This window comes from Monodon monoceros, unplaced genomic scaffold (assembly GCF_005190385.1).
Source record: "Monodon monoceros isolate NGI ecotype Baffin Bay Population unplaced genomic scaffold, NGI_Narwhal_1 Super_Scaffold_3, whole genome shotgun sequence".
NCBI classification, from domain to species: Eukaryota; Metazoa; Chordata; class Mammalia; order Artiodactyla; family Monodontidae; genus Monodon; species Monodon monoceros.
The window spans coordinates 39,082,186-39,094,741 of record NW_021703780.1 but is presented as its reverse complement, the minus strand read 5'-3'; the positions used below and the strand labels follow the sequence as shown (position 1 = coordinate 39,094,741).

General features: G+C 50.2%; 1 protein-coding gene across 8 annotated transcripts in view; it reads left to right on the top strand.

Annotated features, from left to right (window-relative positions):
* Positions 1-12,556, top strand: part of ANKS1A (ankyrin repeat and sterile alpha motif domain containing 1A) — a 187,845-nt gene that overhangs the window by 147,709 nt on the left and 27,580 nt on the right. For all 8 annotated transcript variants that reach the window (XM_029244363.1, XM_029244361.1, XM_029244366.1 and 5 more), the window contains one exon: positions 8,985-9,051. In XM_029244363.1, the coding sequence (XP_029100196.1) occupies positions 8,985-9,051 (67 nt within the window). The remainder of the gene's footprint in view (positions 1-8,984; positions 9,052-12,556) is intronic.

Sequence of the window (12,556 nt, the reverse complement as noted above, 5' to 3'; positions counted from 1 at the left end):
GTCTTAACAGTGCTGATCCCAAGTACTTTCCAAGGAGAAGGGTACCTTGCTGTGAGCACCTGTACTTGATTTTCAGGAAAGATGACCTCCTGAAGTAGGAAAGGGATAATTTTTTTTTTTAATTTGGCTGCGTCGGGTCTTAGTTGCAGCACACGGGATCTTCGTTGCGGCATGCAGGGTCTTTTGTGGCGACACACAGGCTTCTCTCTAGTGGGCTTCTCTCTAGTCGCGGCGCATGGGCTCCAGGGCGTGTGGGCTCTGTAGCTGCAGCACGCGGGTTCTCTCGTTGAGGCACGCGGGCTTATTTGCCCTGCGGCATGTGGGATTTTAGTTCCCCGACCAGGGGTTGAACCAGAGTCCCCTGCATTGCAAGACGGATTCCTAACCACTGGACCACCAGGGAAGTCCCAAGGGATAATTGAATAAGCTCTTGGCATGGTCCACACACCTTTCCCTTGCAGTATTCTGAGGGTGGATTTGATCCCATTTTATTGATTTCAGGCTGTAGAGCAGGGGTCCCCAACCGCTGGGCCATGGCCTGTTAGGAATAGGGCCACACAGCAGGAGGTAAGCCGTGGTGAGTGAGTGAAGCTTCATCTGCTTCTCCCCCATCGCTCCCATTACTGCCTGACCCCCCCACCCCTCCCCACCCCCAGTCTGTGGAAAAATTGTTTTCCACAAAACCAGTCCCTGGTGCCAAAAAGGTTGGGGACCGTGCTGTAGAGGATACAAATGTATCCTACTAGCCAAATGTCCTAATGTGCTCCTTGTCATGCTAAAGCAACTCACAGAGGGATCAGTGTCCTTTGAGTCTGATTATATGAACCAGTTTCCCAGGGCCTGTGCATCCCTGGGAACACTTTGATAATTGAGTTTTCAGACTGTCAAGACTGGGGTTAGCCTGGGTTCCAGAATAGAGAAGGCCACACCACAGAGGAGCGGGGCTGAGAGCCCTTAACCCTGAAAGCTTAGTGACTCAGAATAATGGTGAAGTCAGCTTTCCCACATTCCTTTCTCTTTGTTTCCTTTGCCTATTGGGCATGTCTCTGCTTATTAGCATGTTGAGCAGAGTTCATTACAAATGATGAAGCTCAGACCAGTATTGATCTTACCATTTATTATTCTCTAAAGGATTTGATCCTAAAAGAGATTTTTGTCCCAGTATTTTATTCTGAAAAACTTCTAATGTACAGAAAACTTGAAAGAGACTTTTGAATAGTGAGCGAATGCCTACATATTCACTACCTAGAGCCTAGATTCTACATTTAGATTTTGCTGTACTTTATCTCATATCTATCCATCCAACCAAAATATAAAATAAAATCCATTTTATATTTCGATGCATTTCAAAATAACTTGCAAACATCAGTACATTTCATCGCTAAACATTTTAACATGTATATCATTACTTAGAGTTTGGTATTTGTTTATAGTTTTGGGGGTGGGGATTTATACAAATAAAATGCATAAATCTTGAGTCTACCATTCCCTGAGTTTTGATAAGTGCATACGTTTGTGTGACCCAAATTCCTGTCAAGATGCAGGAATATTACTATCACCACAGGAAGTTCCCTCGAGTTCCTTCCCAGTCAATCTTTACCCCTCCCCACCCCCCAGCAACTACTCTTCTGACATTTTCCCAATCCTGGATATTAGTTCTGCCTATTCTAGACCTTTATATAAGCTAGAGCACATACTGGAATCAGTGCAGTGTGTGCTCTTTTGTGTAAGGCTTATCTGAAAGATGTTAACTAGTGCTTTAAAATGAATTTGGGGGACTCTATCAACTTCATCTATCCAACTTCTTCCTATTTTACAAGTTCAGAGACACTTAGGAGTGGCAGGCTGCAGGAAGTCTCTGCACGTCTGATGGTTACTGGTAGTGTATTTGTATCAAGCATATATAATTTTTTTTAACATCTTAAGTATATATAATTTGGTACTCAAAATTCTACATTTGTGTCCCCTGGTATTACAAGGCAAGTGTTCCCCTGCAGAATCTGAGGAGCCAGTGGATATAGGACCCCTTTCTTTCTCTGGCCACACTGCTGAGGAAATCAATGCTGAGTGGGCGCTTAGGGTGTTTTCTTTGGGCTACTTTAATCCAGAGCCATACTCACAGTGCAGCACACTGTAGTGAAATTCAGGCTGTGGAAGAACAGGACCAACAAGGGAAGGTTACTTGGAAATTGTTGGTGGTGAAAGCAAAATTGAAGAAGGACCAAGAGGCAGGTTCCCCAGTGTTTGAGAGAACTGCAGCCTTTCTGAGTGGCTTCCTCCGCATTCCTACCCTCCTCACCCGAATAAGCCTGCTCCTGGACAGAAAGTACATTGCGTAAATTGGACTAGAACCCAAATACATAATCCTCATTAATCTTTTAGAGTCTTGTCCCACTTATTAAAGCCAGTACTTGGCGAATAACCTAGAGTTACGTGGCAGCAATAATAAGTTAATTGAAATCTAGGTCTCCCAACTATTTTTCTTCTTTCAGCAGTTTCTTGGGGCTTTGAGTTAAAGAGTGCTTGTGTAGTAGGCTGTTCTAGAATGAGAAGGTCACTTGGCAGGTCTCGTCTACTTTCTGCCAAGTGGCAGGTCTGGGGCACGAGCATCCGTCAAGGAAAGGGCCAGCAGGTAGTTGTGGGGTGTGTGATGCTTTGGGGAGCAAGGCCGGTATCAGCCACTCAAGAGGTATGGGAACGATAAAAATGAGGAGGGAGAAGGGGAGTTAGAGACTTAGACTGAGGTCACGGGCTTCCAATCTCGGCCAGCGTAGCCTGGGGCAAGCACACCTCGGGCTTTCATTTGAGCCTGTGTCAGAGACAGAAGGACAGAGACTTTTGAAACAAAACAGCTCTGTGGTCTTCCAGTCTCTTAGGAAAAGGGGGATTGAGAAGGAAGGTGGCAGCATAAAGGGGATTCAAATGGGGATACAATAAATATGGTAAAGATCCAAGGTCCCCCCCAGCCCCATGAGACTGAGACTAACCTTGCTCTGTGGAAAAGAAGTGATTCATTGTTAGTGGAGCTGCGTCGGAAGGGACAGCCCTGAGCCCGCTGGCAGATCTCTATTCATCCTCTGCTGTCTTCTTCCGTCCCCCCACCCTGTCCCTCTCCTGTAAATGCAGTTGACAAGGTTAGAAAATCAGGACAAGTAAGTTACTTCAGTCCGTCTTTGTCTTTCCCCAGGCCTTGTGCAATTCAGTATGTGGGGAGAGGGAACAAATAACTCAGACCCTGGTCGGTGACCCTTTTTCAAATGTGGGGAATCAAAGCCCACTCTAGGCTGAGGAGTGCCTGTCGGCCGCTGAGCCGCAGAAGACAGAGATGGTGATGAATTCTTATGTGCTCGCTGGGCCTGGGAGGCAGCGTCAGCAGCGTCGGGGTGCCTTGCACAGCCAAGGGGCCACCTCCGGTGTCGTCGGTCACCTGAGGGCAGGGGCTCGGGGCCTCTGGGGAGGTCGAGGAGGCGAGGGCTCGGCCTGTGCTCCTGGGAATGGGGGGTGCTGTCCAAGCCGGGCTGTCTGGCCCCGGGTGGGGGGGGGAGGGTCTGCCTTCCTGGTCCCCGCCAGAGGGCAGGCTCGGTCCCCCCACTGAGAGCAGTGCCATCAGCTGGCTGCTGGGCATCTAGCTGTGGGGTAGTGCTTCAGCATCCTCACCTGAAAAATGGGATGACACGTTTTCTTGGCAGTGAGTCGAGGCTCTGAGGGACTGTTGAGAGAAAGGGCCAGCTGGTAGTCGTGGGGTGTGAGGTCACTGTGCCAGCAACCCAGGGAGGTTGGAAAAAGATAAAAATGAGGAGGGAAGGGGAGTTAGAGAATCCAGACTGGGGTTGAGAGTGTTGGCTACCTTTCCCCTCTTACTGTATCAGTGAGGTGACTAGCCTGGCCTGGGCATTTAACAAATGGTAACTTGTTTGTTACCCGGCCCCTCCACGTGCCAGCTCTGTGCAAGTCACCATGTGGCCTCTTAAAGAAACAGCATGAAACGGGGATCTTACCTTTATTGGTCCTATAATGTCTCTGGGACACACCATAAAACAGCTAATTGGGAAGTTACAGTGCAAGCACAGTGTGTTTCTGGGCCAGTAAAGTATTAATTGTTGGGGGTAGAGAAGGAGAGATAGATGGTGTCTCCAGCCCTGGTGGTACAGGCCCAACGGGACTGGTGTGTTTTCCATCTGGTGGCAGGGTCCTCGGGGGCTAATAGCTCCGCAGGCAGCAAAAGGGGGTGGGGGAGAGTGTCTGACGTCAGGCACCAAATTCAGTTGCCAATCAATTCCAGAAACATCTACCTTCAGGTTCCCATTTGCCCCAAAAGAAGGTTGGAGAAAGGCAATCTCTTTCCCTTTCTCCTCTCAGGCCTCAGCTTATGACCAGACTGATTCCTGTTCCCCTGATGTTTTTGCAGTGAGAGCCCCTGAAAATGCCCATTGCTTCTCACTCGTACCACCTCCTAGGAGGGAGGCTCCCCACGGGCCTCAGAGCCATGTTGCACCGAGGCTGTGGTTCTCCTTGGACCTCCTTTATCCAGCGCACTTCCTGGGGCACAGAAGACCCATCAGAACCTAGGGAGGTATTTCTCCGCGCAGCAGCTGTCTTCTCCCCCCCTGACCCCGTGACTCCCAGTGTCCATGGAAAAGCCTAGTATGATCTGAGTTGCTCCTGGCAGCCAGGTTATGGTGACCGGAGTGGAGCCTCTCTGGATATAGAATGTCACTTCCCGTTGCCAGCCTGTGGGCATCCGGGATCCTGTGTTCCTAACAAGCAGATGGGAGAGGGCCTTAATGGCAGGATTCCTAGTGTTTGGTTTTGGTTCTGTTTTTAGCCATACAGGGAACACATTTTATATAGCCCTGGTAGGGGGGAAAAAAAAGTCTGAATGGAATAATTCTGAATACTTGCTGAAAATGGAATATTTCCAAGCATTTTTTGGATAGTCCATTATGGTGATAACTTTCAGGCTTTACTTTACTAAACACAAATGTGAGCTGAGCTCTCTATAGAGTTCACGTGAAGCACAGTATTTTTTTTTTTTAAAGATTTTTTGATGTGGACCGTTTTTTAAAGTCTTTATTGAATTTGCCACAATACTGCTTCTGTTCTGTGCTTTTTTGGTTTTTTGGCCCCGAGGCATGCAGGACCCCAGCTCACCTACCAGGATCCAACCCGCACCCCCTGCATTGGAAGGCAAAGTCTCAACCACTGGACCGTCAGGGAAGTCCTGAAGTGCAGTATTAAAGCATGGCCATTTCCCATCTCTCTCCAAAAATGTCATGGATCCCAAACAATAGAAGAAGAAGAGAATGTTGAACTGTTCCTTTCTGCTACATTCCACCTGCATCTTCCCCTGACATTCCCCTGAGATGCAGAATGTTTCTGGGAAAGCAGCCTAATCAAATTGTTTTTTAACTCAAGCCTAAATGGTTAAACTACACAAAGTGTGTAGATCAGAACGGTATCTGTCTCCTATGACCACTCCTCTGTGTCTAGACTGAAATGACCATATTCCCCCTTCGCTGGTTCTGGGCCCCCGGGGTGTGGCAAGGGGAGGTGATGAGGTCCCGCTCCTCCCTGTGTCCACGGACTGGCTGAGGGGCTGGGTGGGGACCTGCCAGTCTCTGCCCGCGCAGGCCCGCTTCACTGCCACTTCCCTCCTAGCCCTGTGCTTCCACCAAGGCTGGAAGGGGTCCTGGGTTGCAAGCTGTTGGAGAGCTCTCAGTTCCTCTATAAACTAGAATCTTCTCAGCTGGACTTGGCTACTGCCGTTCACAGAAAACAAAACACACTTTCTAGTTTGGATGACATTGGTTCTGAGAGTTCCCCGGCTAGCAGTTCCCAGCTGGCCTGCAGGCTGAAGCACCCAGGGGGCTGTGGAAGCTGAGCTTTTCACCTGAGGGTGACCCCTGGGGCAAGCAGGAGGGAACGGAGCAGAGAAGCAGCAGCAGCAGAGGAGCAGCAGCGTGTCCCAGCTCTGCTCACTCTGACTTGCAAAGGTCCTTTGGCAAAATGTCATGGGTTGAGCAGCCAGGAGATACTGATTGGACAGGCCAGCCAGGGCTTTGGGTGTTAGGCGATTATGATGATAATGAAATATATAATGCAGGGCTTGACTGTATTTCAAAAGACACCTTGGAGTCACCTTCCATTTCAGTTTTTCCCACCCTGACACTCTGTGTGGCCTTGGGAAAACAGCTTTTCATTGTTGGCTCTAAGTAAATGTAAACTGCTCTTGGTCTGTCTGTCTGTCAGTTGCCTTTTTTACCATGAGCCAGGCCCAGGGGGAAGAATGGCAGATAAAGCATGCTTGATTCCATCTGTCCTGGTGCTTGCAGTGGTGATTCTCCCACATTTACCCACTTTGGCCTGGAGGAGGCATCCAAAGGCTGGTAGAGCCATTCCAGGGATAAGGACCCAACCCCCCATGTAAGAAAACGTTTCCTCACCTTAAGCACCCTACTTTTCTCCTGTAAATGCAGAAAAGAAAAAGAAGGCACACAAACAGATACCTGTGGAGTGCCTGCTCGTTGCCCAGCTTTGAGGCTTCTGAAATCTGAATGTAATGACTGATGTGTCATTTAATGCCAGGTTGGGCCTTGCAGCCTGGTGGTGGGGGAGAGTTTATCTGGAAGGTAAGAGCTGTCTTCACATATCCCTAAGCCTTTCCTGTGGAAGAGGAGATGAAGTTAGAAAAAATGTTTAAATCTGTAGAAAGACAAACGTTATAACTTGGCGCTTTATGCAAATAGGGTGAACTGACTGGGAGAGTTAGCAAGTGCCCCATCTCTGGAAGGTCTTTAGCAGAATTGGACATGGCGTGGGAGTTGGGATTATATGACCTGTGAGGTCCCTGCTGCTAACTCAAGATTCTGTGCCTGGAAGGACTCTCAAGAGATCACTAGGGTATCTTAGAGATATCCGTGCACCTGGGTTCAAAGATGTATGTGAAACAGTATTCATTGTAGCACTGTTTAGAATGAGAAAAGATTGGAAACTCCACACATGCCTGTCCGAAGACTGGTTCAATAAATTATCATATAGCCTTACACAGGATGACTATACCTCATCCGTTTAAAAAAAAAAAATGTTATGAACTGTGGCAAGACCTCCAAGATGCATTATTAAGTGGAAAAACCAAGATGCAGAACAGCATATCAGTATGTGGGGTGGTGGAATACATTCATATATTTGCTTAATTGCAAATAGATCTGAGGGATACTTGAGAAACTGGTTATACTGGTTGCCTCCAGAGAGAAGAACTATAGGCAGCTGGGAGACGGGAGTAGGAAGGAGACTTTTCTCTGAATAACCTTTTGCCTGTTTTGAGTTTTGAATCGTGTGGATGTATTGTCAAAAAATAAATATAAGTAAAAATATGTTTTAAAACTTTAAAAATAAGTTTTACTAGGTCGGAGCACTGTGGACAACAGGGGAAGTGGGAAGCAAGCTAACCTTTTATTGAGCATCTACTATGAGCCAGGTCTTCGGCCAGATGCCTATGTACATGATACTTTTAATCCACACAGTCCTTTATGGGAGGCAGTATCCACCCCCGATTTTATGGATACAGCACTGCGGCATTGCGGGGGTAGGGGGGAAGTACCCTCCTGGCTGCCTGGGTCGTTGCCGTGTTGCACCTGAAATGGGCAGGGCCAGAGAAAGGGATGCTCTGGGGAGGGCTGGAGGGAGGGAGGCCTTTTCTTTAAGGGGCACTGCAGACCTGCCGAGGCACTGCCTGCTTCTGATGCCGGCCTCTGGGCTGCCGGCCGATAAGTCGAGGCACACCCTCCGTTTGCTGCACGGGTCAGATGTGTTGTTTCCTTTGCTTTTGCTGAGCTCAGGGATGGAGTTCGCAGTGTGCACTAACAAGCAGTTAGGTGACTACTAGAGGAAAAGACCTTCCTGTGCTCCCGGCTGCCAGGGGAGAGGTGGTGCTTACCCTGTGTTGTTCTGCCGGGTGTCAAATGTGCTGCCTTTGCTTGCCAGCTGGAGGCTGGCTGGAGAGCTGTTATTTTTCTGACTGTCAGACCTGAGGCTCCTTACTTTCGCTTAGAGGAAGAAACATCCAAGCCCTGGTACAAAAGGTCCTCTTTTCCTTTCTTTGGAAAAAGAGCAGTGAATGAGCTCATTATCACTGCAACCCAATTGGTGTTGGGGGGGAGGCTCCTCCTCGCTGTCTGGGCCTGCCCCTAGCCAGGTTTCCAGGAGCAGGGGGCTTAGATCTGGCCCAGGGTGACCAAAGCCAGATGGCTGGGACAGGTGGTCCATACAGGGGGCAATGCTGGAGACATTTGGATGCTTTGAGACCAGCTCTCTCTGCTGTGGTCCAGAGGAAGGACAAGTATCTGCACCTCTTCTCCCCTGAATGCAGAGCTGCATCCAGGACTGACGGCCTCCAGGGATCAAATGATCCTCCATTCAGCGTTATGTGCCCATTCAGGTGCTCTAGAAAATGCCTCCACCCCTCAGAGCTGGCAGTCATGCAATAGCAATTATTTGTTGAATGCTTATGAATTGCCAGGCACTGCTCTAGGCGCTGGGGGTATAGCATGGAACAAAGCTGGCAAAGCCTCTGCCCTCATGGAATTTAGATTCTAGCATGAGCAGTGAAGGGTGCCAGCACTGGCCTGCTCTTGCACCCTCTGCCCAGTTTCCGCTGGGTCTGGAAGAGCTGGAGGGTGGGGGGACTGACATATAAATTGCCTTGGAAGGGAGGCTCTTGGGCGTTCCCAGCAGCTGAGCTCCGATTGTTACCCGCTCACTCCCTTCAGAGCTCGTCTTTAGACCCTACAGGGCTGTGGCCAGAGAAAAGCCTTTCTTGATCTGAGCACCGTGAGCTCTGAAACCTTGCAGGTTGGTGCTGGACCTTGGAATCGTCTGGAAGAGACTCGGAGGCCTACCCCGGTGTGTGCGCTGACGGTGAGCTGGCGATGTTTGACTCGAGCCTGACAGCCTTTCCTTTTTGTTCCTCTTTTCTTCCATCTCAGATTGAGAAGATCATGAGCTCTATTGGAGAAGGGATCGACTTTTCTCAGGAACAGCAGAAGATCTCAGGTATGGTACCAAGCAGCCGTTTTCCCCATGGAGCACCACCCTCTGGGTCCCTTCTAGCTCAGGTTTTTCTCTGATGCAGAAGACAGACATTTGGGGGGTGAGAGAAGTCAGCCTCAGACCACGTCACTCTCTTACAATTTGGAATCTCATGTGTCCACACAGCCCATCTAGCTCTTACTTTAGGAGCCATGACTCCTTTTACATAGTGGAGGGGAAAATATACAAATTGAATTTTAGGCTATTAGGAAGCCCTTTTATAAAAAGTGAACGATTGTCACTTATTCATCATTGTTTTCATAAATGTAGGCTTTCTCTGATTGGCTTAATGTGGAGTGCTCCTCGTGTTGGTCTCCCAGGTTCCCAGGTGGCTCTGGCACTACCTCTTCATGGGCACGTGGCTTTCGTTCACCTGATCCATGGCAGCGGCAGAGCGCTGGGTTGGACTGTTTGGCCTGCATCGCCTGGAAGGGTTGGCTCTGCTGTTTCCTCCTTGTGTCTGTTTCTCCACTTTTCCATTTACTTAGACACTCATCATTCTTACTTCAGATCACTGTTACTTGGGGTATTCTTTTCATCTCAAAGCCCTACAGGTGAGGCCTGCCTCCATTTCCTTTGTTTGAAACAAAGGAACTAGGGAGGCCATACCTGAGCTGTTTTTCTTGGTAATAGAATTATGGTTGTGTTACTTGCTCAGGTGAGGTGACATCTTAAAGGTGCATCCCAGAGCACCTGTTGCACCCCCTCCCCCAAGCATCTGAAGACAGAACTGCCACCAGTGCATCTGGGCTGAAAGCAGCTTGGGACCCTGGCCACTTCCCCTTATTGGGGAAGTGCCTCTCTGCCCTGAAGGGGCGGCTTCCTTGTTCACTTAAGAGGCTCCATCCAGGATTGACCTGTAAGCCCTGAGTGACACCTCTAGTTCCTCCATGGACCTCTGGCCCTGGCAGGAAGTCTGAGGGATGGGGGCAAGTATGCAGGTCAGGGATAAAGTTGCTGCTGAGGTCATGGGGCTTGTGGAGAGAGCATGGGCTCTGGAGCCGCAGCCCTGGTTCAAATCCTGATTCTAGATACCTATGTGTCCAGGGCGAGTCGCTTACTCCCTCCGAGCCCGCAGTTTCCCATCTGCAACATTTGGACATAGTACTTCTCTCTTATGTTTGTTAAGAATGAGTAATATATACAAACACTTGAGCTAAAGAGGTACTCAGTAAATAGTAGTTATGCTCATTTTTCTCCAGGAAATGATTACTTTCTCATATCGACAAACCTGGAGAGGAGGGGCGTCTGCCCCCCTGCCTTGTCTCCCTCCACACTTTTTCCCACTGCGTTCCTGGAGACACCCTCCCTTCAGCCCTGTTTCCCTGGGCTCTAGCAGAGAGGGTCCGGTTGGGTTGGGTTCATCTTTGCCAGCCTTGGATTATGCTGAGGGTCTGCACAAGTGGCTCTCTTTCCAGGCACTTGCCTACACGCAGTCCGGGGAGCTTTCCTTCTGTCGTGGTTTGCAGGCTTTTACCAAGAGCATGTGTTTGTTGGGAATAGATGTTCAGGACCGAGACAAACACTGTTGCCATGTGCTTTAGGGGCAGCAGGTATGGGTCTGATGCAGTCAGCTTTTTTGAGGCTGCTTTCTGCTGCCCTGTACCCCTCTGCATCTGAGGAGCCTATATCAGTTGCATGCGCTTAAGAGATTGGGGCAGAATCAGGCCATTACCTCCTGGCTTTGATAAAACAGGAGATGTGGCAGCCCTTCTGGAAAACACTCTTCTGGAAGAGCTCTTCTCCTTGGAGCTGGTGACACTGAGCCCTTTCCTTGCCCTGTGGGCCCCACTTTCCAATCCTCGCCCCCCACGAACTTATGTGAATGGCAGGAGCTGGTCCAGCTCCCCCCCTAGGTTTCGGGATCCCAACACACAGTTTTGTTTCAGCAGCATTGAGTTGAGCCATCTTCCATACCCCAGCTTAGGAAAGTCGAGGGCGGGCACGGGAAGGTGGCCATGAGCAGAGGGTGCGTCCACCCGTGCTGCAGAGTCCCAGCTCGCAGTATCCGTGTGGCGGCCAGGCTGTGAAGGATGGAGAGCGTGGGCTCAGGCCTGCCTGTGACCTCTGCCTTCTGTCTGATGGGTCAGGAGGGGGCTCTCCCCAGGACCTCGGGGAACACCAGCCTTCCACTCAGACCAGAGCAGATTTCTTGTTTATTCTGAATGATCATTGTCAGAGTTCATGTTGTCCTTGGGCTTCTGGATCTAGGTGAAGAGGCCTGGGCTGTGGGGTTGCCATCCTGGGAGGAGGAGCAGGCGTGCCAGCCAGCAGCCCTTAACTAAGCATGGGATTGCCTGGTGTGACTGGTTTTGCAGAGGGTTGTGTCCTGAAGTGCCCCAATATGGCACTTGAATCTCACTCCTCTTTTGGGCTGTGGGCCTCCGAGTGGCCAGCTCTGGAGCTGGCTACCCGTATCCTCAACAAGCATGTTTTACAACTCATCCCACTGTCTGGAGTCCAGGGAGGGCGAGCCTTCCCCCTGGCCTGGGCCACTCTGGCTGCTGTCATCAAAGACCTGTTCTGTCTAGCCAGCAGAAGAGAACGCTTGATTTTCTCTTGCTGAAGCCAGCCGTTTAGCTGTTGAGTAACTGTTAAATGCAGGCTCCTCTAGGGGCCTGATCTCCCAGCACACAGAGCCCCTCCTTCACCAGGGCCACCAACAGCCTGTTGGGATGCAGGTGCCTCACAGCACGTTTACAGGGTGACACGTGGTCCCTGGGTTTGTGTCTCTGTACATGTTACCGTTTTTGTCTCCTCAGCTGTACTGGGGGTTTGGTCCTGGTTTCCCCTTGTCCTTGGTACCTCTCCTCCCATGTCCTCCTCCGCCAGAGAGTGAATGGCCTGCCCTGGGCCTGGCACTTCTCTGCTGGGCTCTGACGGCCTGGAGAGAAGTCTCTTCCCAAGTTGTTTGGTGCGCTCACCTGAGGACTATCAGTTGTAATGTCCGTATTTTGTCATCTGTTTTTGTGATACTGCGCGGCTTATCTGCCTGGCAGAGGCACAGTCATTCCTGAAGTGGGGGCGGGGGTCACTTAACCCGTGGGCTGTGCCCTCAGGACAGTATCCCTCCTCTGTCCCCTCTCTGGCTGTCCTAGAAACTATTGGCCAAAACTACAGAACTGTTCCTTCTCTATTCTCCCTGATAAGCTGTTTCCAGCCCCTGGAGCTGGGGGTAAAGTTTGGCCATCTCTGCCTTTTGTATGCCTGTGTATTAGGCAACAGCAGGTATTGGAAAATCTGTCCTTTTGCTCCGATGCTGGTGCTGCTGTCTCCTTCTCCCTCGGTGGCAGAAGCAGCAGCTTCTGCTGCGATGTCCGATCCCTGATGTATTTTCCTGAGTGTGGAAGGGAGGAGGGTGGGCAGGGGAGGAGGGGGGGAGGGCCAGACGTTATGAGAGCGAGCAAGGACTGTGGAGCCGGCAGCAGGCAGCGTGAGAGCCCAGGAGCCTTTAGACAAAGCATTCTGC